Source organism: Lutra lutra, chromosome 1 (assembly GCF_902655055.1).
Source record: "Lutra lutra chromosome 1, mLutLut1.2, whole genome shotgun sequence".
Taxonomy (NCBI): domain Eukaryota; kingdom Metazoa; phylum Chordata; class Mammalia; order Carnivora; family Mustelidae; genus Lutra; species Lutra lutra.
In genome coordinates, this window is record NC_062278.1 from 202,706,101 (window position 1) to 202,729,983 (window position 23,883).

Below are 23,883 nucleotides of genomic sequence, written 5' to 3' on the forward strand. Positions count from 1 at the left end.
GAGGTATGGCCCTGAATTCGTTCCTTTGCAGATGAAAATCTATCTCTAAGGACTGGCTGGCCCTGGGAAGACCAGTCTCTCCCAACCCCAAAAGGGATTTTTTTTAAAGATGACAAAAATGGCTTAATATGTAGAATATGTAGAATAGCTAATATATATATATATGTATGTATATATGTGTGTATATATATGTATGTGTGTGTATACATATATATGTGTGTGTGTATACACACACACATATATATATATGGGAGATATATATGGGAGAGAGAGGGATAAGAAGAGAGAACTACTGACCTAGGTTCTGGGAATAGCTCTGAACCCAGAGTCTTGCTCTCCTGGAGCTCACCCTATACTGGGGGCAATAGAAAACAAAAAATGATGTAAGATAAGCTTGGGTAGCAATGGGGACTTTGAAAACAAGAAAGCAGGGTCAGGTACTAGAACATACAGTACAGGGTGGGGAAGTCATTTCAATAAGATGGTTGAAGAAGGTCTCCCTGAGGAGGGAGCATGGGGCAGAGACACACATGAGTGGAGGGGATGCTCCACCTGGAAAGTCTACCAAAGGAGAGGAGGCAGCAAGTGCAAAGTGCTGAAATGGGAATGTGGAGGTGCGGGGGGTGATCTGAAGAGCAGGTGGCCAGGAGGAGGACATGGAGAGGGTAACATGGCCAGGCTGGGACCATGTAGGCTTATGGAGACCCCAGGAGGGCTTTTGGACTTGTTCTAAATGTGATGGGAAGACAGTGAAGAATGAAGAACCCTCCGTGGGGCACAGCCACAGGGGGCGCCATGTGCATGGACCACACTGTGAAGGAGTCTCCCTGGAGTTGGCTGAGTGGGTGGCCCTGTGACCCCAACTCTCCTCCCCGTGGCAGATGGGGAGGCTCATGGGTTCCAGGCCCCGCCCTCTAGCACCAGAGGCTCAGAATCCTTTTCCACCAGGGACCCCAGAGGAACACAGCCACATCCTTGGAGCAGACTGTGCCAGGCCTAGTCTCTGCAGCCATTTTCCCTGACCCTCTGCTGACACATGGATCTCCTGGGGCCGGCCTGAAAGAGACCCATTGACGCAGAGTTGGAGCAGACCTGATCAGTTCTTTATGGGAAAAGGATGCAGTCGGTAATCCGACACATCTGTGACCCCCGAGAGATCTCGAGTTCAAGACCCAGATGTGATGCCGTGAGGTTGTAGGTGCCCTGGAAAAAGCCACGGGAATGGCAGTTATGCCAGCGTGAGTAGACCTGGATGATGCAGACAGCGTGGAGCAAATTGCAGTAACTAAGGTATATGCACCACATGTGGACCAAGGACTGCAGCTGGACCACTGCCCTTTCTTGCTGTGTATAAGACTCTAGGGCCGTTCGTCATTTGTCCTCCAGCAGCTTTGCCAGCATCAGCTTCCACCAGTGCTGAATGACACATGCTCTGAGGGCCGCGCACCAGGGTGCCCCGCCACCACGCCTGGATCTTTATGGCTTTCTGCTCTTGGTCAGGATGCTTCTTTGGGGAGAGAGGTGGCAAAGATAAACAAGGGATCCTCAGGGATCATTCCCCACCTACCTCAGCTCCAGGGCAGGCCAAGCAGGGCTCGCTCAGAAGTTCAGGAGCACTGGGCAGGGAGCCAGTAGACCAGATAGGTGTCTGGTCTCTGTGCCTCTCTCTTAATGGACCTCAGATTGCCCCCCGAGGCTCAGGCTCCTGAACTGTAGAATGGAGCATTCTGGCACTAGCTATCCTGGTTGGTCTGTCTGGAAGAAGCACGCCATGCACCACATTCCACCTGGGCCTGGGCCTGGCCACCTACCTGGGCTGCGTATTCCTTTCCTTCCCTTCACCCCACCGAGGTGGCTGGAGAAGTGGCAGCCTTTGTTTGTATTCATGCCTGACTCCATCCAGCTCAACCCACAACCTGCTGTGTCTCTCCATCAAGTCACAGAATTACAAGTTTCCCTGCTCCATGCAGTGTGGAGTCCTTCTCATTTATCTCTCACTTTCACTTCGTGGGGTTCTCACATCTTAAACGTCAGTTAGCACGCATACGTGCATGCGTGTACACGCACACTCCCACACAGTTCTATACTCGGCTTCCCCTGCATGTGGCAATGCCTTCTCCAAACACAGCCTCACTGCCTCACTCCCCAGCTTGGCAGGGTCTGAGTCCCACTTGTCAGGGGTTCCCCTCCTTACTACCAAGTCTCTGTGCCTCAGTCACCCACCTTTCTCTGACCAAGAAGGAACTCGGAGGAGAGGATAACCAAGGATAAAGCAGAATGTCCCAAGCCAATCAGGATGAATGTTTGCCCTATCCATTCCGGCTCTGGGTAGGGCAACCGTTCATCCCGATTGGCCTGGGACATTCTGGCTTATGCTTATTGTTCTTGAGGAATCACTCAAAGCCCAACCTTGTACTCACAAATGGAACCTGGTCCAGGTGACGTTTTCCAGGATCATGCCATGCTATGGGGCACAGAGAAGACAACCCAACACTCCTTGAAAATAAGAGTCACCCTTAACTTTGAGGGCCTCCATTGACCTGCCTTTGGTGGAGGGGGTGGAGTTGGAAGTAGAGACTCTTCTTTCTCTATCTCTTTCTCTTTCTTTTTCTCTTTCCCTTTCCCTTTTTTCTTTTTCTTTCTCTTTCCCTTTCTCTTTTTCTTTTTCTTTCATCACTGTGGTTTCATCTGGGTCCTTCTTAATGATTTCATTCTTCTGTAATTAGAGTTTACAAGGGAAAAATATCAGTAAGTCTTCTCCATACAATTGTGTGGCAAGTCCACCACACACTACTGACTTGCCCAGAAATCCTAGATATAGGACTTGCATCCTCAGTTAACTGTGGAAATCCACCTTCCCCTGCCTGCAACTTTGGGTGGCTCTCTCTTATACGACATCCAATTCCCATGCCTTGGATATGGATGGTTCAAATACCCTCAGGTCAGCAATCCCCTAAATTCCCCATAGTTAGGAGCTCAATTGTCCCATCACTTTCAGGTCTGCACTCTACTTTGAGACCCATACAATTTGTTGCATGTATCAGTAGTCGGTTCCTTTTTTACTGCTGAATAGTAGATGTACCACGGTTTGATTAACAATTCACCCATTTGGGTTAGTTCCACTTTTTTTTGGCTATTACTCTACAATGAAATTTTTGTAGTTATTTTTATTTATGTTTTCAGTTTTCTTGGATATATACTTAAGAGTGGATTTGCTGGGTCTTATGGTAACTCTATATTTAGCTCTTGAGAAACCAACAAACTCTTTCCACATCAGCCATTCCATTTTACATTCCCAAGAGCAATGTGTGTAAGGTCCAGTTTCTCCTATCCTATTATCTGCTATATTTCAGATATTACCATATTGCTGAGACACAGCCAACTGCATTTGTTGATGTGAATGGGAATGGATAGAGATAAGTAAAATGGAGGGTTCAGAAAGGAATTTAAATCAAATAGATTTGATGGATAGTCAAGACACAAGGAGAACCAATTTTTGTATAGAATCATGAAGGTGGGGAATGAGAATCCTGTTTCTGCCACATTATCTTTGAAAGCACTGAATGTTATTTATACACAACTAATGAATCATGAACACAACATCAAAAACTAATGATGTGTTATATATTGGCTAAATGAATTTAAATGAAAAAAAAAAAACAAAGAGAAAGAAAGAACCCATTAGACATCAAAACAATATGTCAAGTAGGAAGCCATACCTTTGGTATGGAATTCAAAGGCAGTATCAGGGATAGTGATATAGATTTGAGTGTCATCAAGATATAACAGATACTTAAGATCATGTGACTGAATGATATTATCCAGGAGTACACATTAAGAGGAACTAAAAGAAGTTTTAAGACTGAACCTCTCATAGTTTAGAGGTTCATCAGCAAAGAAGCTATTATAAAATTAAGAAAAAGCAGCCAGTGAAGAGCACCAGGAGAGTAAAGTGGAGGGGTGACTTGGGATGGGGCAAGGACAACTCATTTCTTTCTTTCTTTTTTTATTTATTTAAGATTTTATTTATTTATTTTATTTTAGAGAGCGAGCCTAAGTGAGCAGGGAGAGGGGCAGAGAGGGAAGGAGAGAATCTCAAACGGAGTCCATGCTGAGTGTGGAGCCCGACACAGGGCTCGATCTCAAGACCCTGAGATCATGACCTGAGCTGAAACTAAGAGCCAGACACTTAACCAACTAACCTAGTTGATTAACTAGGTAGGTTAACCAACCAACCTAGGAGCCCCTATTATTCGGCTTTTAAAAGGAGGAAAATTCTGACACACACTACAACGTGGATGAACCTTGGCAATATTACGCTCTGTGAAAGAAGCCAGTTACAAAATATTGTATTATGGTTCTACTTTTATGAGAAACCTAGAGTATTTACTTTCAGAGAGACGGAAAGGAGAAATGTGATTGCCGAGGGTAGTGCGGGGAGGTTTGGGAAGGTATGGAGAGACTGTTTAATGGGTGCAGTGTGTCAGTTTGGGGAGACGAGAAAGTGCTTGAGACAGATAGTGATGATGGTCGCACAACAATTTGAATAGACTTAGTTATGCCACAGAACCATACACTTAAACTTAAACAAATCATTGCAATGTAAGTTTCATGTTATGTGTATCTTACTGCAATTTTTCTTGTCCTTTACTTATTTGTTTGTTTGTGTGTTTGTTTGTTTTTTAAAGATTTTATTTGTCAGAGAGAGAGTAAGCACAAACAGGGGGAGAGGCAGGCTCCCCGCCGAGCAAGGGGCCCCATGCAGGACTTGATCCCAGGACCCTGGGATCATGACCTGAGCTGAAGGCAGTGGCTTAACTGACTGAGCCACCCAAGTGTCCCATCCTTTTTTTTTTATTATTAACATATAATGTATTATTTGTTTGAGGGATACAGGTCTGTGATTCATTAGTCTTACACAATTCACAGCACTCACCACAACACATACACTCCCCAGGGTCCATCACACAGCCACCACATCCCTCCCCATGCCCTCAGTTTGTTTCCTGAGATTAAGAGACTCTTATGGTTTATCTCCCTCTCTGGTTTCTTCTTGTTTCATTTTTTCCTCTTTTCCCCTATGATCCTCTGTCTTGTTTCTCAAATTCCACATATCAGTGAGATCATATGATAATTGTCCTTCTCTGATTGACTTACTTTACTTAGCATAATACCTTCCAGTTCCATCTACATTATTGCAAATGGCAAGATTTCGTTTTTTTGATGGCTGCATAATATTCCATTGTGTATATACATCACATCTTATTTTTTTTAAAAGATTTTATTTATTTATTTGAGAGAGAGAGATAACATGAGAGAGGAGAAGGTCAGAGGTAGAAGCAGACTCCCCACGGAGCTGGGAATCTGATGCAGGGACTCGATCCTGAGACTCTGGGATCATGACCTGAGTTGAAAGCAGTGGCTTAACCAACTGAGATACCCAGGTGCCCCACACATCACATATTTTATCCATTCATCAAAGACAACTCATTTTAACTCAAGGAGAGTGCGATGTTCTGAAGCCAAAGAGAGAGTGTTTCAAGTAAGATAGAGTGGTCAACCTGTAGTCTGATGCAGAGAGAGGGAAGAGGACAGAAAACTCACCATTGTCATGCAAGCAAGTTAGCTGGTGATTTTAGATGGTGGTGTTTTTGTTGTTTAACCAACCACCCAAAACATAAAGGCTTAAAACAATAACCATTTACACAGCTCATAGTTCTGTGGAGTAACAATGGGTTAGGCTCATCTGGGTGATTCCTTTTTTTTTTTTTTTACGATTTTATTTATTTATTTGACACACAGAGAGAGATCACAAGTAGGCAGAGAGGTAGGCAGAGAGAGAGGGAGGGAAGCAGCTCCCACTGAGCAGAGAGTCCAATGCGGGACCCGATCCCAGGACCCTGAGATCATGACCTGAGCTGAAGGCAGAGGCTTAACCCTCTGAGCCACCCAGGCACCCCTCATCTGGGTGTTTCTTTTCTCAGCTGGGCCCACTCAAAAATATGTGATCAGTTGCAGGTGTGATGGAAGCTAGTGGTGTAAGATTGGCCTTATCAGAGATGGCTCATCTCTGTCCCATGCAGTATCTCATGCTACAGCAGTAGTCTCCTTGTTTACATGGTGGATGGTTTTTCAAGACCTCTTGAAGTCTAGGCTTGCAACTGGCACAATATTGCTTTCACTGCATACTAGTGACCAAAGAAAGTCACAGGGAAGCCTAGATACAAAAGGGGGTTAAGTAAACTCTGTTTCTTAATTGATAAAGCTACAAAATCATGCTGCAAAGGGGTATGGATACGAGGAGGGCAGTAACGTTGGTCATTTTTGCAGTCTTTCTCGATCAACAATTTTGACTGGTGTAGATTCTGTGGGATTGGGGGAAAGGGAAGTACAACTGAAGTGAGTTCAGGAGAGAATGGAAGAGTGAAAGGAGAGACAGTGAAAATATGTTTTGCTATGAGGAGATGCAAAGAACCAGAATAGGAGGTAGTCAAGAATGGTGTTTTGTTTTGTTTTTTAAAGATTTTATTTATTTACAGAGAGATCACAAGTAGGCAGAGAGCCAGGCAGGAAGAGGGGAAAGCAGTCTCCCCAATGGGCAGAGAGCCTGATGTGAGGCTCGATCCCAGGACCCTGAGATCATGACCTGAGCCGAAGCAGAGGCTCAACCCACTGAGCCACCCAGGGCGCTCCAAGAATGATGTTTTTAATGGTGGGGGACACTGTATGCTGATGGAAATGATTTGGTGAAAAGGTAGAAACTGATTTAGAGTAACAAATGAAATTACAGAAAGACATCATTGCAAAGGCAGGAGTTGATAGTGGGCAAAAGGAGAAGAAGAGAACCAGAAGAACAATGTGTTGGGGTGGCTTTGGGTGGTGCAAAGACAACTCATTTCAACTCCAGGAAGGTAACAAGTGTGATAGGAATGGCACTGAGATGGGGGATGAGATGGTAAGGAGATGGGGGGCCGGTCCACTGCCATTTTCTCAGTTAAAGTGTGTAATAACATCATCATTTGAGGTCAGAAGGAAAAGAGGAAGAACTGCCCATTTGGGGAGAAAAGAAAGAGCATGAAATCTTCAGGTCAAAAAGCAAATTTATAGAGAAGTCTGTCTATCTGTGGTCATGACTATGAACCCAAACCATGCAATATGGTGATTTGTTCTTCATCAATGAAATTCAACTCTTCTGGTGCAGGATGAAGTAGGTGAAGAAGGGTCAGGTTCATACAGAGCTGGAGAGAGGGCCAACGGTGGTAAAAATTGTAAGAGAATCCTCAAAAAAGAATGGCATCCAAGCTGGGCACAAGGCAGCAAAACACTGGTAAGATCAATCTTTGCAAAGTCCTGATTAGAACTGAAGAAACATTTGCAACAATGCAAAAGAATCAGTGATTGTAGCACAGAGGTTGACAAATACTTTCTGTAAAGAGCCAGATAGTATTTTAGGAATGATGTCAATACAGTCCCTGTCATGACCACTCAACTTTAGGCCATAGTTTTCCGACTTCTGCCCTAAAGCATCGAAAGCAAAAGTTAGGGACCAAGATGATCAAAATCAGCACTATTGTCACTGTGGTCAGTTATGACAAGAACCATGGCAATGCCACCCGAACTACGGTGAGCATTTATTACCACCAAGATTAGGTACAAAAATTGAGATGAAGCACTTAGAAATTTGTATATCAAGTTGAAATAGCAGTTTGATGTACGTTCAATTTAACCATTAAAACAAGCCATATACCTAGCCATATGCCATATACCTTTTCTACTTACTTTTCTCAGAATTCACTTTTCTTGTTTTACAGAAGAATTGGTCCATGATGGATTGAACGTTTTAAAAATAATGGCAGGCAGTCCAACTTACAGGCAGTTGGAGAAGCAGTAATCCCTGGTGCAGTTAGGAGAGAGTGATTCAGGTACGATGGAAGTGAAAATCATTGGAGGTGAGAGGCAGAGGGCTTGGGATGTTATAGACAACGTTCATGGCACTAAGAACGGTAGCCTACAGAAAGTGGCACAGAAGGAAAGCCGTGGGAGCCCTATTTGTGTTTCAGCACCCTGCAGAGGCTGGTCCTGAGGATGGAGGCAGGGCTGAGGTTCCTCATCATCACGATACATGCTATTTCCCAATGAAAATAGCATCCAGATTAGCACAAAACTTGCAAAACCTTGTGCCCAGCCAACACTAAGGCCAACCAGCTTCCTGTGCATTCTCCGGGCTATCTGGCTCCCAAGAGAGCCAACCAAAGGTCTGACTTCAGTCTGGGGGTTTGCCAAGTAGAGAGCCAATGTCTGGGGCGCCTGGGTGGCTCAGTCGGTTAAGCGGCTGCCTTCGGCTCAGGTCATGATCCTGGGGTCCTCGGATCGAGTCCCACATCAGATCACGTTCCTTGCTGGGTGGAAAGCCTGCTTCTCCCTCTCCCTCTGCCTGCCTGCAGCTCTCCCTGCTTGTGCTCTCTCTCTCTCTGTGTCAAATAAATAAAATATTTTTTTAAAAATAGAGGGAGAGGGGCACCTGGGTGTCTCAGTGGGTTAAGCCTCTGCCTTCCGCTCAGGTCATGATCTCAGGGTCCTGGGATCGAGCCCCGCATTGTGCTCTCTGCTCAGCAGGGAGTCTGCTTCCCTCTCTCTCTGCCTGCCTCTCTGCCTACTTGTGATCTCTCTCTCTCTCTGTGTCAAATAAGTAAATGAATAAATAAAATCTTTTTAAAAAATGGAGGGAGAGAGAGAGCCAATGGCTGTGAGCCCCAGTTTGCCCACAATGCCAGGCTGAGAGAGCACGGATCTAGAGGCCACTCTCATAAGAGGAGGTGTCCGGTGTCTTTGGGATTATAAAGCCGCCCCCCCCCCCCAAAGCCAGCTGCAAGTTCAGGAGACAAGGATGGTTCCAGGGTGATGGAACTGGAGACTTGGCTCTGGATGTGTGACAACAGCCTCAGGTGCCAGCTTCAGATGTGGACAGAGTCAGTGGCTTTCGGGCACAGTCAGCCCAAAGCAGAAGCCACAGGCACTAAGGGGTGGGAGTCGGGGGACAGACAGCTGTCTCCCTCCGCAGAAGAGGGACAGCAGGACCCTTGGGGGCTTCGTGGTGTGCGAGTCATTGAGACACACAAAACCTGGTCAGACATTTATTGGGGTGGTGGAGCCGGTTCTCCACCCTGCAGTACTTTTAGACCGATAGGATTTCGATGTGGAACTCAGGCTGCCCGGGAGGGACGTCGTACTGGTCCTGTAGATGGTCATCGGTCTGTAAGGCGAAGCAGCCTTTTGGGACCTGGAGGATGCAGAGGGCGTGCCACATGTGGCAGTAACGTCGGTGGCACTGCCACATGCGAACCCAGGACTGGAGCCTGACGGCTGCCTCCTCCCGGATGACGTAGATCTTCAGCAGGTCCTGCCGCCGCTGAAGAACCCGCCTGCACAGGACCGCCCTCCACCAGTTCTGGATCACCCAGGCCCGGAGGGCAGCTGCCAACAGGGTGCGGCGCACCAGGGTGCCACGCCACCAGGCCTGGATTTTCCTGGCCGCCTTGATCCGGGCTCTGCGGCGTTTCTTGTGAAGCCGCTGACCAAGCAAAGCAGAGGACTCCACGTGAATGCGTCGTGAACACCCACGAGGCTGGTGTCTGCCAAGGAGGAGCTCTCATCTTCTCTCTCAACAACCAGGCTTACCCCAGGTGGTTCTGGGGACCCAGGAGTCCCAGGTGGGGTTTTGCCTCTACTGTCTTGTCTGTGCCCACAGACACATGGGCTCATCCTCTGAGTCACGGGGGTCCTCATCTACACAATGGGGAGACACTTCCTCTCTGGTCTTCCCAGGTTCATGGAATCAGTGGAAACACTTTCTGATCCAGAAGCCCTGGCATGGGTGTGAGGGACCGAAAGTTCCTCTGACGATGACCCTCTCTGTGTTTATGGCCTGCAGCTCAGCCCCGATCCCTGCCTGGGATATTGCCTCCTGAGGCTTCCACGCCATGCCATGACCCCTTGAGGTCTCGCTCTTACCTCACTTCTCTTAATTTCCATTACTACCTCTCGGTCACCCCCATATCCTTCCAGCTTTCCAGTGCCCTCTGCTGTGCCCCAGCTTCCCCACCTCGCTGCTGTCTCTTCAAGCTTCACACAGCTCACGTACAACAGGGAGGGAATTTATGGGGACAAGAGAGACACATTGAAGTGACTCCTTAGCTGTGGGACGAGAGATGGATCCTCCCTTTTCGGGGACTCTGTGGCCAGACGATCAGTGATCTGTGGTTCTCTCGTACTCCTGGGAGCTACCTACCTTCAGTCTTTCTTTCTCTAGTGCATCCTCATCTGGACCAGACTTCTGCAATCAGAATATAGGGAGAAAGCATGAGTGGGGACCAGCTTCTGGGCAGAGTCCTCAAAGCCCTACCTCCCCATTTTTTCTGAGTCCTTTGAAGTCATCTAGTGTGTCCTTCTGCCATGGGCCGGCTCCCCATCCCCAGGGAAGGAGGTGCCTGACTGTCTTACACAGCATTTATTGCCCATGGTTTGGGGCAGTCTTTCCGGTGTTCACACCCACTTTGGTTGCCACTCCATTGGTCCTGTCAGAGGCAGAAAGGGTGGAAGAGGAGGAGATGACCATGATGTCACAAGGGCAACTATGACCCAGGGACCAGGTGGCCTTCTTCAGGCTCAAAGTTGTTGGATAAAGAGGAAACATCTGCCCATTTCCCTCTTGCCAGGGATGGGCTAATGTTCTTTGTGAAACCACAGCCCCCGTGAGTCTGTCCTTTCCCAAGGGTGACTTCTAGTCAGCCCACCCACAGGACCTTCCTGTCATCAACCACTGAGGACAGCGCCTCACCCAGCGCCAAGGAAGGCAAATAGGCTCAGGCTGCTCTCTGCCTCCTGCCTTCTCTGCCACCATGCCCTTCCTCAATGTGTGGGAATGAGGATCACTGTGAATATGGAGGCTGAGCTGAGGGGCCAAGGAAGGGTTAAGATGTAGGTACCTCAGCCAATTTCTACACCCTCCCAACTGCTGTAACCCTCTGTTCTTTCGCTGTTTGGTGCCTAACAAGCCAATATATGATTCTTTTTCTTTTTTTAAATATTTTATTTATTTATTTGACGGAGAGATGGGAACACAAGCAGGGAGAATGGGAGAGGGAGAAGCAGGCTTCCCACCTAGTAAGGAGCCCAATGCAGGGCTTGATCCCAGGACCCTAGGATCATGACTGAGTCAAAGGCAGATGCCCAGGCAACCCATGTTAGAAGAATCTTTAAACACTGATGCCACTAATGTGTTCTACTCTGAGAATCCGGGTATATAATTCATCTCTGAGCTAACCATCCCAGATCCCTCATACCCAGTAGGTAAGTTGTTCTCAGCCTCTCTGAGATCCTTGTATGGGGCATATTAGTTTATAAAATTTGTATGACCCAACTCTGGGAAACCTTACTGTATTGATGTCTAAAAAATAATTTCTACCGGGACACCTGGTTGGCTCAGTCAGTTAAGTGTCTGCCTCCAGTTCAGGTCATGATCCCAAGGTTCTGGGTTGGAACTCCACATGGGCTCCCTGCTCAATGGGGAGCCTGCTTCTCCCTCTCCCTCTGCTGCTTCCCCTGCTTATGCTATCTTGCTCTTCCTCTCTGTCAAATAAATGAATAAAAATCTTTAAAAAATAATAAAAGAAACAATTTCTACCTTTTAATTTTGTCAATTTAATACTTATAGAAATCCTACTAGTTCATCATTGACCGATTCTCTAATTTTCCAATATATTCTACACAATTTTTTTTAAGATTTTTTTAATTTATTTATTTATTTATTTATTTATTTATTTATTTTTGAGAGAGAGCGTGAGCAGGGGAGGAGCAGAGGGAGAGGGACAGGCAGACTCCATGCTTAGCAGGGATCCTGATGTGGGGCTTGACCCCATGACCCTGAGATCATGACCTGAGCCGAAATCAAGAGTAGCACATTTAACCAACTGAACCTCCCAGGCACCTCTATGCTATTTTCTAACTCTGTCTTTCCGTTCTACTTTTTGGAAGATTTTCTCCATTTTTAAAAGAGTCTTAACTTTCAAGAGCTCTTTCCTGTCCTCAGACTATTCTCCTTTTATAGCACACTATTCTTGTTTCATTGGTCTTTTATCTTTTACTAGGAATATTAGTTTTAATTGTTTGTTTGGTTTTTTAAACGTTTTTCTTCTGTTTCCCATATTGTCTCTATTTAATTTAATCCCCCTTTTTTCTGTTTTTGTTTTTATCTCTGTCTCTCATGTTTATAATCCTTGGTTGTCTCTTCATGTGTATAAGCATGGCACTAGAATGCCAGAGGAAAGCTCAGTGTGTATCAGTGGGACTTACTAACTGGTGCCACTCAGTGTAGGTTAATAAGGCAGAGTTGGGTTTTGTTTCAGCGGGATGGTGGGCCAAATACCAGTATTCACTTGTTTTATTCTTTGGATCTTGTGATAGATTGCTTTAATCATCCTAGATGCATATATTTTCCTATAGGACTTTGTACTTTCTTCCCACAAGGGGACAGAGCTATGGTCCTATGCCTTGGGTTTAACAGTGCAACATGCTTTGGCCCCCAGAATAGGGTGGAATGAATGACAGGCAAGTTTGACTTTGGCTTCAGAAGTCTTTGCCAATTTATGTTTGCCCTCTTGCACTTCTATCATTGCCAACAAGAAAAGTGACAGGTAGCCTACTGGTACGAAGAGGAGGATGAGAGACATGTGGAGCAGAGCTTCCCCCACTGAAACACAGCACGGGGCAACATGCTTACTGTGGTATGCCACTGAGGCTGTGGCAGTTTGCTATGCAGCATTTGTGTGGCAATAATTAACTGATGCCCCAGAGGGGAATCCCGGAACACTGAGTCAGAGAGTAGAATGAAACCTGAGTGCAAGCCTACAGGCAGGTGATCCAGCAGACAGAGCTGGAGGCCTTGATGTTTGGCCTGTTAAGTTTCAGTTAATCCCTCCATTTTGGTATGGAGCTTCACCTCTGCCTTCAGCCAAGACTGAAATCCCAGAGTCTAGATGCTCTCTGGTTCAGCTTATGCAGAAAATAAAACTTCTCTTCTGCTAGGGTGGAAGAGAGTTATTGTCCAGCTATACACATGAAGGAGGAGAATGGGGTGAAGGGGAAATACAACAAATTCTTTTTATTTGTGTTATTTAAAAAAATTTAATTATATATTTTTCAGTGTTCCAAGATTCATTGTTTATGCACCACACCCAGAGCTCCATGCAATACGTGCCCTCCTTAATCCCTACCACCAGGCCTTCCCAATTTTGGAAAACAAATTCTTATTTAAATGTTTATTCCTCGGGGCGCCTGGGTGGCTCAGTGGGTTAAGCCTCTGCCTTCGGCTCAGGTCATGGTCTCAGGGTCCTGGGATCAAGCCCCACATTGGGCTCTCTGCTCAACAGGGAGCCTGCTTCCCCCACCAAACCCCGCCTGCCTCTCAGCCTACTTGTGATCTCTCTCTCTGTCAAATAAATAAATAAAATCCTTTAAAAAAAATAAGTGTTTATTCCTCATCTCAGATTCTTAGTGGTTGGTGCCTCAATTACATACTGTTGTTATTATTATATTCTTGTGGTGCATTTTAATGTGACTTATGGTCTTCCTACCTCCTAGTCTCTTTTTTCGAAATTGTCTTGACTAATTATGAACACTTATTCAATGTGATTTTTTTTTTGTATAGGTTTGTCAAGTTCCCAAAAACTCTTGATGAGATATTTATAGGAATTGAATTTAACTTATAAATTTGGAAATTAACTGACAACTTTAGAATGGTAAGTCATTCTATCGATAACTATATGGTATATTTCTCCTTTTATTTAGTCTTCTTTTGTAGCCTTTGATTTATGGACAGAAGCAGCATGTGTAAGGGTGATGGGTATTAAGGAGGGCACGTATTGCAATGGGCACTGGGTGTTATATGCAAACAATGAATCATGGAACACTATATCAAAAGGTAATGAAGTACTGTATGGTGACTAACATAACATAATAAAAAAAAGAATTTGTAAATTAAAAAAAAAAGAGAGAGAGAAGTAACTTCAAGGATATGCCCTAAAAGAGAAGGAGTATGACTTTCTCTTCCTCTTTCCTCTTTGCTGGCTAGACTGGATGGGAATATTGAAATTGAAGTAGCTCGGGTGTCTGGGTGGCTCAGTCAGTTAAGCTCTGACTCTTGATCTCAGCTCAGGTCTTGATCTTAAGGTCGTAAGTTTGAGCCCCAGGTTGGGCTCCAACAGTGTGGAGCCTCCTTAAAAACAAAACAACAATAACAAAAAGAGGGGTGCCTGTGTGGTTCAGTGGAGTAAAGCCTCTGCCTTCAGCTCAGGTCATGATCTCATGATCTCAGGATCTCAGGGCCCCCATCCCTGCTTGCCTCTCTGCCTACCTGTGATCTCTGCCTGTCAAATAAATAAATAAAATCTTAAAAAAAAAAAAACAGTAACCAAAAGAAACCTCAGGAGCCATTCAAGATCATGAAGTGACCTTGGGCAAGAGATTATATATAGCCAAGTAGCAAGTTAGAAGGGGCCAGGATTCCTCCCCCTGTGAAGTTCCATCTGGGCCTGGGCACCTATTTATGAACTTCTTTGGGAAAGAGAAATAAACTTCCAATTTATTTGAAGTTGTTACTTTGGTTGTGTTGTCATTCACAGTGACCACGTAGTTACGCTCCACCCCAGTGGTGCTCAAAGTGGTCTCTAGAACAGAAGTCATAGCATCACCTGGAAACTTATTAAGGATACCCATTCTTGGGACCCTCTACTGAATCAGAAGTGCTGGGTGGGGCCCAGGGATCTGTCCTAATGAGCCCTCTACATGGTTGTAACATATGCTACTGTTTGAAAAGCATTGGTCTATTTTTCTCCTAGGTCCAACACATATAATAGGATGTCCATGGGACGACTGCCTACTTTTTTTAGGAGGTAGAACTCAGAGGTTGTCCTGGAAGTGAAGGCTGCCACACATATACTTTGTGTAAGCTGAGTAGAGGGCAAGGGAAGGATGGGACAATTTTATTTATTCTTAATACATAAATGGCTGACGGTTGCCCATGGCTCCCTCCTGCTGACTTGTTGAACTAGGCTAATTAAAGACTCCACATTTGGCTCATAGGAGACCAATCCATGATTAGATTCATATTCTGGTCATTCTGATTCTAGGTAATTGGAAGAATTACCCATTAATCCACAACACTTTCCATTTCACCATACTACACAGCATTACAAGAATGCTTTGGTCCTTTGGGCACATTAATGAGAGATAATTCCACACTTACTGTCAAGAATTCCCTAGGCACACCTTCTTGCCAAGTTTCTAATTAAAAACTAATTTTTGAAAACCACTTTCTGAAAACCAGCTCACATAAAATTCAATCTAAGTGTTTATTAATCTATTGAGATCTCCTATTCTTTTGCTATCTGTCTCAGCAAACTGACTTAAGTGAAAATGAAGGTTGATTGTCTCACAAACTGAATTCCCATAGTATAGGTAGTGGTAGCTTCAGGTGTGGCTGGATCCAGAGGCCCAAAGCAATCCTCAGAGCTTCCTTTCTCTCCTGGCACCTGTTGGATCTACTTTCCTCTGTGTCAGCTCCATTCTCAGCTATTTCCATGTGGTGCCTGTAGCAGCTCTGGTTTCATAATCTTTATAGTTGGCAATCCTAAGAGTTCCAAAACCATACCAGAATGGAGACTCACTGGCCTGACTTGTGCCATGCGCTCATCCCTGAACCATAGGCATAAAATATTCTGACATTCCTCTAAGTACTTGCACATATCCTAGGCTGAGCCTGGGTTAGGTAAGTGCCTCCATCACCCAGGAGCAACCACGTTGGTGCCCTCCATGAGACCTGTCCCTCTCATCTTTGTGGAGTTCTTAGGGATAAGGAGTAAGCAGGGTCTAGAAGAGCAGAACTGTGTCTGAGGATTGGCAGGTTAACTATTAATGATCTCTACCAGAAACATACAGATCCAGAAAATCCAGTGAATTGAAAAGACAGAGACAAGGAGACATGACATTACGAAATGAGTAGAGAGGAAGGCCTGGACTGAAGGAGAAAGATAATGAGGAACATAAACAGATAATTATATAATGAAAGATGAAATTATGAGGGATAGACAGAGACACATAGGCAGATGAAAAGCAACAGGGAAGGATCTGTACCTGAAATGAAAAGACAACAGTAGATCCTCCTTCCACCACCTGGTACACACACACACACACACACACATGGAAACGTTATCAGGGAGGGATAATAACTCAAGAAGCCCTAGAATAATGTGTCTATTGGGCATGACGGTTCAAAGATGGTTGTCTAAGCGATTCATTCAGGGATGGTGGGACACGTGTTTTATAGAAAGTAGGGTGTGAACCATAGTGAAACCACAAATCCATGGTCTGGTAGGATCGTGTACTCATTCATTACATAAGTATTTACTGAAACCACAGAAGAAAGCCACAACTTAATGAAAAGTCTCTTTTCAAAACTTGAACAGACGTTCCTCCAAAGGTGTGCAAATGGCAAAAAAGCACATGAAGATACCTAACATCATTCATCACAAGGGAAGTGCAAATCATACTGCAGTGAGGTACCACTTCCCACTAAGTTGGCTAGAATTTGAAAAAAAGACAATAACAAGTGTCAGCAAGAGTGTAGGGAAATTGGAGCCTGTACATCATTGGTGGGGATATAAAACGGTGTAAATGCTAAATACTCGTAGTGGCATCATTCAGAGCAACCAAAAGGTGCACCCAATCCAAATGTCTATAAAAAAATTAGTGGATAAATAAAAGCTGGTATAGCCAGACAAAACATATCAATCACCCATAAAAAGTAACAAAGAGGGGCACCTGGGTGGTTCAGTGGGTTAAGCCTCTGCCTTCGGCTCAGGTCATGATCCCAGGGTCCTGGGATCGAGCCCTGTGTTGGGCTCCTTGCTCAGCAGGAGCCTGCTTCTCCTTCTCCTTCTGCCTGCCACTTCCTTGTGCTCTTGCTCTGTCAAATAAATAAAATCCGCCAAATAAAAAAACAACAAAGAACATGGGGCACCTGGGTTGCTCAGTAAGGTTAAGCATCCGACTCTTGATTTTGGCTTAGATCATGATCTCATGGTTGTGAGATCCAGACCCACACTGGGCTCCATGCTCAGCGGGGCATCTGCTTGAGATTCTCTCCCTCCGTTCCTCTCTCTAAAATAATAAATCTTTTAAAAAAATGTAATAAAGTGGGGCGCCTGGGTGGCTCAGTGGGTTAAAGCCTCTGCCTTCAGCTCAGGTCGTGATCTCGGGGTCCTGGGATCAAGCCCCACATCGGGCTCTCTGCTCGGCGGGGAGCCTGCTTCCTCCTCTCTCTCTCTGCCTGCCTCTCTGCCTACTTGTGATCTCTATCTGTCAAATAAATAAATAAAATCTTTAAAAAAAAGTAATGAAGTACTGATGCATGCTACAGCGTGATGAGCCTCCGAAACATGTTAAGTAAAACCAAACACAAAATATTTTGATTTCATTTATACCGAAAGTGACCCGTAGGGAAATCTATGGAGACAGGTTGCAGATTGCTGGTTGCCATTGGCTGGAGGATGGGGTGATGACAAGTGATCGCTTCAGGGGCACAAGGTTTTCATTTAGGATGGTGAAAATGTTTTAGAACTTGGTACAGATGATAGTCGTTGCTTAACACCGTAAAGGTACTAAGTGCCACTGAATTGTTAGTCTTATGTTAATGGTTAAGGTTACGTGGTGAATCTAGAAATGGTTACGTGAATTGTACTTAAATTAGATTCATGTTCTGTGTCCTTTTATGTGATGGTCTGTCAGGTGCAACCACAACAGAATAGAAGCACGAGAACACAAAATCTGTTATACTCCAACGTCTGAAAGAGGAGGTCATCCCATGTCATGCAGGGTCACGGGGTAGGTATCAGGTGTGGCCGGATGGCAGAAGACAAGACTGAGAAAACAGCTTTTCCCATGGCTTTTGTTGGAGTGGGAAAGGCAAGTCAGGATAGGGTAAACAGTGTAGGGCTGGCTGGTTTGAGTATTTTCTGTGGCCATGAAGTTATATAGATGTTTGGTACCTGATTTAGGATGATTAAAGCAGAGGACTATGGCCCCCTGGGGTATACAGGACAAAGAGGAGGTATGGCCCTGCACTGGTTCCTTTGCGGATGAAAATCATGCTCTGGGATGAGTCCTTTGCTATCTCTAAGGACTGGCTGGCAGTCTCTCCCAAACCCTAAAGGGATTTTTTTTAAGGATGAAAAAGTGGCTTATTATGTAGAATAGCATATATATGTGCGTGTGTGTGTGTGTACATATATATATGTTATTTGTCCCATATATATATGTGTGTATGTGTATATATGTATGTGTGTGTGTATATATATATGTGTGTGTGTGTGTGTGTGTGTGTGTGTATATATATATATATATATATATATATATATATATATATATATATGGAAGAGAGAGGGAGAAGAAGAGAGAACCTACTGACCTAGGTTCCGGGAACAGCACTGAACCCAGAGTCTTGCTCTCCTGGAGCTCACCCTCTACTGGGGGCAATAAAAAACAGAAAATGATGTAAGATAATCTTGGGTAGCAATGAGGACTTTGAAAGCAGGAGAGCAGGGTCAGGTACTAGAACATACAGTACAAGGTGGGGAAGTCATTTCAATAAGATGGTCGAAGAAGATCTCCCTGAGGAGGGAGCATGGGGCAGAGACACACGTGAGTAGAGGGTTGCCCCACCTGGAAAGGCTATCTAAGGAGAGGAGGCAGCAAGTGCAAAGTGCTGAGATGGGAATGTGGAGGTGCGGGGGCGATCTGAAGAGCAGGGGGTCAGGAGGACATGGCCAGGCCGGGACCACGCAGGCTTATGGAAACCCCAGGAGGGCTTTTGGACTTGTTCTAAATGTGATGGGAAGACAGTGAAGAATGAAGAACCCTCCGTGGGGCACAGCCACAGGGGGCGCCATGTGCATGGACCACACTGTGAAGGAGTCTCCCTGGAGTTGGCTGAGTGGGTGGCCCTGTGACCCCAACTCTCCTCCCCGTGGCAGATGGGGAGGCTCATGGGTTCCAGGCCCCACCCTCTAGCACCAGAGGCTTAGAATCCTTCTCCACCAGGGACCCAAGAGGAACACAGCCACATCCGTGGAGCAGACTGTGCCAGGCCTAGTCTCTGCAGCCATTTTCCCTGACCCTCTGCTGACACATGGACCTCCTGGGGCCGGCCTGAAAGAGACCTGTTGACGCAGAGTTGGAGCAGACCTGATCAGTTCTTTATTGGGAAGGGGATGCAGTCCGTAATCCGACAAATCTGTGAGCCCAAAAAAATCTCAAGTTCAAGACCCAGATGTGATGCCGTGAGGTCGTAGGTGCCCTGGAAAAAGCCACGGGAATGGCAGTTATGCCAGCGCCAGTAGACCTGGATGATGCGGACAGCGTGGAGCAAACGGCAGTAACGCTGGCGGACGCGCCACATGCGGACCAAGGACTGCAGCTGGACCACTGCCCATTCTCGCCGTGAGAAGGACTCGAGGGCTGCTCGCTTTCTCTTCTCCAGCAGCTTTGCCAGCATCAGCTTCCACCAGTGCTGAATGACACATGCTCTGAGGGCCGCGTGCAGCAAGGTCCTGCGCACCAGGGTGCCCCGCCACCACGCCTGGATCTTTATGGCTTTCTGCTCTTGGTCAGGATGCTTCTTTGGGGAGAGAGGTGGCAAAGATAAACAAGGGATCCTCAGGGATCATTCCCCACCTACCTCAGCTCCAGGGCAGGCCAAGCAGGGCTCGCTCAGAAGTTCAGGAGCACTGGGCAGGGAGCCAGTAGACCAGATAGGTGTCTGGTCTCTGTGCCTCTCTCTTAATGGACCTCAGATTGCCCCCCTAGGCTCAGGCTCCTGAACTGTAGAATGGAGCATTCTGGCACTAGCTATCCTGGTTGGCCTGTCTGGAAGAAGCACGCCATGCACCACATTCCACCTGGGCCTGGGCCTGGCCACCTACCTGGGCTGCGTATTCCTTCCCTTCACCCCACCGAGGTGGCTGGAGAAGTGGCAGCCTTTGTTTGTATTCATGCCTGACTCCATCCAGCTCAACCCACAACCTGCTGTGTCTCTCCATCAAGTCACAGAATTACAAGTTTCCCTGCTCCATGCAGTGTGGAGTCCTTCTCATTTATCTCTCACTTTCACTTCGTGGGGTTCTCACATCTTAAACGTCAGTTAGCACGCATACGTGCATGCGTGTACACGCACACTCCCACACAGTTCTATACTCGGCTTCCCCTGCATGTGGCAATGCCTTCTCCAACAACAGCCTCACTGCCCCACTCCCCAGCTTGGCAGGGTCTGAGTCCCACTTGTCAGGGGTTCCCCTCCTTACTACCAAGTCTCTGTGCCTCAGTCACCCACCTTTCTCTGACCAAGAAGGAACTCGGAGGAGAGGATAACCAAGGATAAAGCAGAATGTCCCAAGCCAATCAGGATGAATGTTTGCCCTATCCATTCCGGCTCTGGGTAGGGCAACCGTTCATCCCGATTGGCCTGGGACATTCTGGCTTATGCTTATTGTTCTTGAGGAATCACTCAAAGCCCAACCTTGTACTCACAAATGGAACCTGGTCCAGGTGACGTTTTCCAGGATCATGCCATGCTATGGGGCACAGAGAAGACAACCCAACACTCCTTGAAAATAAGAGTCACCCTTAACTTTGAGGGCCTCCATTGACCTACCTTTGGTGGTGTGGGTGGGGGAGGTGGAGGTGGAGGGGGTGGGGGTGGGGGAGGTGGGGGTGGAGTCTCTTTCTTTTTCTTTTTCTTCTTTTTCTCTTCCTCTTTCTCTTCCACTTTTTCTTCCACTTTCTCTTCCTCTTCCTCTTTCCCTTTCCTCAAAGTGGTTTCCTCAATATCTTCTACCACGATTTCACAAACATTGCCATTCTTCTGTAATCAGAGTTCAGAGGAGAAAGCTATCATTAGAACTGTGTACAACTTCATGCCAAGTCCACCACATACTCAACTTCCTGCCTGGCCCAGAGTCCCTAGATGTAGAACTCGTATCCTGAGTTAACTGTGGAAATCCACCTTCCCCTGCCTGCAATTTTGGGTGGCTCTCTCTTACACAAAACCGAACGCCCATGACTTGGATATGGATGGTTCAAAGTCCCTCAGGTCTACAACCCCCTAAATTCCCCATGACAGGAGCATGATGGTTCCATTGCTCCCAGGTCTGTACTCTCCCCGCCGCAGCCTGGCAGGAAGAGGGGAGGAAGAGACAGGGATGTGATGTCATAAGGGCACCTGTGACTCGGGCTCCAGGATGGTTCCAGACAGTTGAGTTCTTTTTTGGTGAAAATATGGAAGTCCTTGCCCACTCTTTCTTACCATTAAGTGCCCAAAAGTTGGCAAAAAAGGCAGCACGCAAAAAATACCGCCCATGGACACAAAAGTTTATAGACACAGTCATTTCAGGCTGGTGGAGAAAAACACAAATTTGAGACAATTTAAATATTCATTAAGAGAGAATTCAACTAGATGCGTTTCATTTCAATCAGACAATGGAACCAAATAATGATTAGAAAGAATGAGTTGGCAACAAAATTTTAAATAAGCAGTTCACTAAAGATTTATGAATGGCTAGGAAGCACATGAAAAGTTCCCTAACATCATCAGTCATGAGGAAAAGGACAATCAAAACCACAATACTCAAAACAAAAATCAAAACCACCCAACACGTCAGAGAAAGGCTAACACAAAAAATACCGACAACGCCAAATGTTGGCAAAGACATACAACAGCTGAATCCCTTATGACACTCCTGGCGGGAAGGTAAGCGACAGTTTCTACTGAAGTTCAGCATCTATCCACCCTAGAACTCAGCGGGTCTATGCCTAGATATTTACACACAAGGGGCGCCTGGGTGGCTCAGTGGGTTAAAGCCTCTGCCTTCGGCTCAGGTCGTGATCCCAGGGTCCTGGGATCGAGCCCCGCATTGGGCTCTCTGCTCAGTAGAGAGCCTGCTTCCTCCTCTCTCTCTGCCTGCCTCTGCCTACTTGTGACCTCTGTCTGTCAAATAAATAAAAAGAAATTTAAAAAAAGAATGAAAACACGTGTCGGCAAAAGAGTTGTGCGCATGCCTGTTCACAGCAAATTTATTCCAAGAGGTCAGCGCTGGAAACAATTCAAATGTGCATCAACAGGTGACTAGGCAAAGAAATTGTGGTATATTCATTTAAGGAAATAATAAAAAGTAATAAAAATGGACAAACATCTGACACCCACAATAACACAGGTGAACCTCGAAAACATTATGCTAAATGAAAGAAGCCAGACATCCAAGAGCATTTACACGATGATTCCACTTATAAAAAGTTAGAAAACAGGCAAAATGAAACTATTGGTAAGATAATTCCAAATGAAGTTTACACCTGGAGTAAGGTATAAGAGGTTTTGCCAGCAAACAGCACAAAGAAAGAAAAATTTGCTACATCTTGTTTTGGGTGGTGGTTACCTGGGAAAACAGAATCGTGAAAACTCATCAAACACCATAAAGAAGCATTTGATAAAGGCACAGTGAGGGGGTACGCAGAGAGGGGGAGGCCATTTAAGGCTGGAGGGTGTTAGTGAAGGTAGTGAGGTGAATGGGAAGGGAAGACAACAGTTGGCTAGAAGACGCAGGAAGAGGTTGGGACACATGGAAGAGGGAAGGCAAGAAAGCATCTGTTTGGAGACGTAGGTGTTGGACCATCCCAAATGACAGGCTTGCGTCTCCGGGTCTCTTTCTTAGCTTAGATCACAGCCCAGAAGTGGTTTTTGTTTGTTTGTTTCTACTATATTGTTACTTTTCAATTCATTCAAGCAGACATTTATTTTTTTTAAAGATCTTATTTACTTATTTATTTGAGAGCGAGACAGAGAGCATGAGTGGGGGGGGCAGAGAGAGAGGGAGAAGTAGGCTCCCCGATGAGCAGGGAGCCCAATGCGGGGCTTGATCTCAGGACCCTGGGATCATGACCTGAGCCGAAGGCAGACTCTTAACCAACTGAACCACCCAGGCGCCTATTCAAGCAAAAATTAAAAAAAATATATTTTCATCAGTTTTCCAGTTCTTCTCAGCAAAAGGATTAATCCTAATGATTCGGCACACCATCATCTGAAGTGGAAATGTCTCCAGATTATATACGCTTCTTTCAAATTGAATCATAGTTAACACACCGGTTATGTTCGCTTCAGGTGTACAACACAGCGACTGGACACGTTTAACTCCTGCTCTATGTTCATCCACCGCCTTATTCTCAACTTTTCCTCACGTTTTGTTAACAAAATACAGGTGTCTTCCCCCTCCCCCAGCATTCTTATATTTATTCAAATTTATTATTTATTTATTTATTTATTTATTTATTATATATTTATTCAAATAAATCAGAATTTGATTCTTGTACCGCTAGGGTAAACAGAGCACATACAATCATAGTGTAGAGCAAACCACCCCCCCCCCCCCACCCTGGGAACCTTCTAGAATAACAACCACCCTGAAAGAACTCTGAAGACCAAGAGCCTTTAATGAAGGAAACTGTTAAGGCCACCCTTCCTCCAGGATGCGGGGCCGGGCTTCAGGTCACTCTCGTCCAGCTCAGCCCGCTGGCCATCTCTGAACTGTCCCGACCGCAACAGCTTCTAGTTCTTTCATACCCTCCTCCCTCTGGACAGTTCTGGAAATCTTGGTTTCTGTGTGTGTGTGCGCGGGAAAAGTGACAGCACCACGAGGCACGTGGTGCCACCAGCGCAGGAGCGCGCCTTCCCCAGGAAAGTGACAAACCCGCGTGGGTCGGGGAGGAGCAGTACCAGCTTGCCAA

General features: G+C 45.8%; 2 protein-coding genes and 1 long non-coding RNA gene across 3 annotated transcripts; all 3 read right to left on the reverse strand.

Annotated features, from left to right (window-relative positions):
- Positions 1-9,126: 9,126 nt before the first annotated feature.
- Positions 9,127-10,596, reverse strand: IQCF3 (IQ motif containing F3). The gene is made up of 3 exons (XM_047712614.1): positions 10,501-10,596; positions 10,289-10,333; positions 9,127-9,571 (listed from the first exon to the last, which is right to left on the reverse strand). Exons 1-3 carry the CDS (start codon positions 10,516-10,518, stop codon positions 9,176-9,178), a joined length of 459 nt encoding a protein of 152 aa, XP_047568570.1. The 5' UTR covers positions 10,519-10,596; the 3' UTR covers positions 9,127-9,175.
- Positions 10,597-19,300: 8,704 nt separating this feature from the next.
- On the reverse strand, positions 19,301-20,581 carry LOC125105699 (IQ domain-containing protein F5-like). The gene is made up of 2 exons (XM_047739374.1): positions 20,441-20,581; positions 19,301-19,729 (listed from the first exon to the last, which is right to left on the reverse strand). Exons 1-2 carry the CDS (start codon positions 20,579-20,581, stop codon positions 19,301-19,303), a joined length of 570 nt encoding a protein of 189 aa, XP_047595330.1.
- A 288-nt stretch (positions 20,582-20,869) lies between these two features.
- On the reverse strand, positions 20,870-21,294 carry LOC125090187 (uncharacterized). The gene is made up of 2 exons (XR_007124239.1): positions 21,150-21,294; positions 20,870-20,971 (listed from the first exon to the last, which is right to left on the reverse strand). It is a non-coding gene; the product is annotated as an uncharacterized LOC125090187 (long non-coding RNA).
- Positions 21,295-23,883: the final 2,589 nt, after the last annotated feature.

Excerpts from the sequence above, each read along its gene's own strand:
- LOC125105699 (XM_047739374.1), bottom strand. The coding sequence starts at position 20,581 with ATGTCCCAGGCCAATCGGGATGAACGGTTGCCCTACCCAGAGCCGGAA. Across the intron at positions 19,730-20,440 it reads TCCTTCTTGGTCAGAGAAAG|AAGCATCCTGACCAAGAGCA; the intron begins GTGGGTGACTGA and ends CTCTCCCCAAAG.
- IQCF3 (XM_047712614.1), bottom strand. Across the intron at positions 9,572-10,288 it reads TAGAGAAAGAAAGACTGAAG|CGGCTTCACAAGAAACGCCG; the intron begins GTAGGTAGCTCC and ends TTGCTTGGTCAG.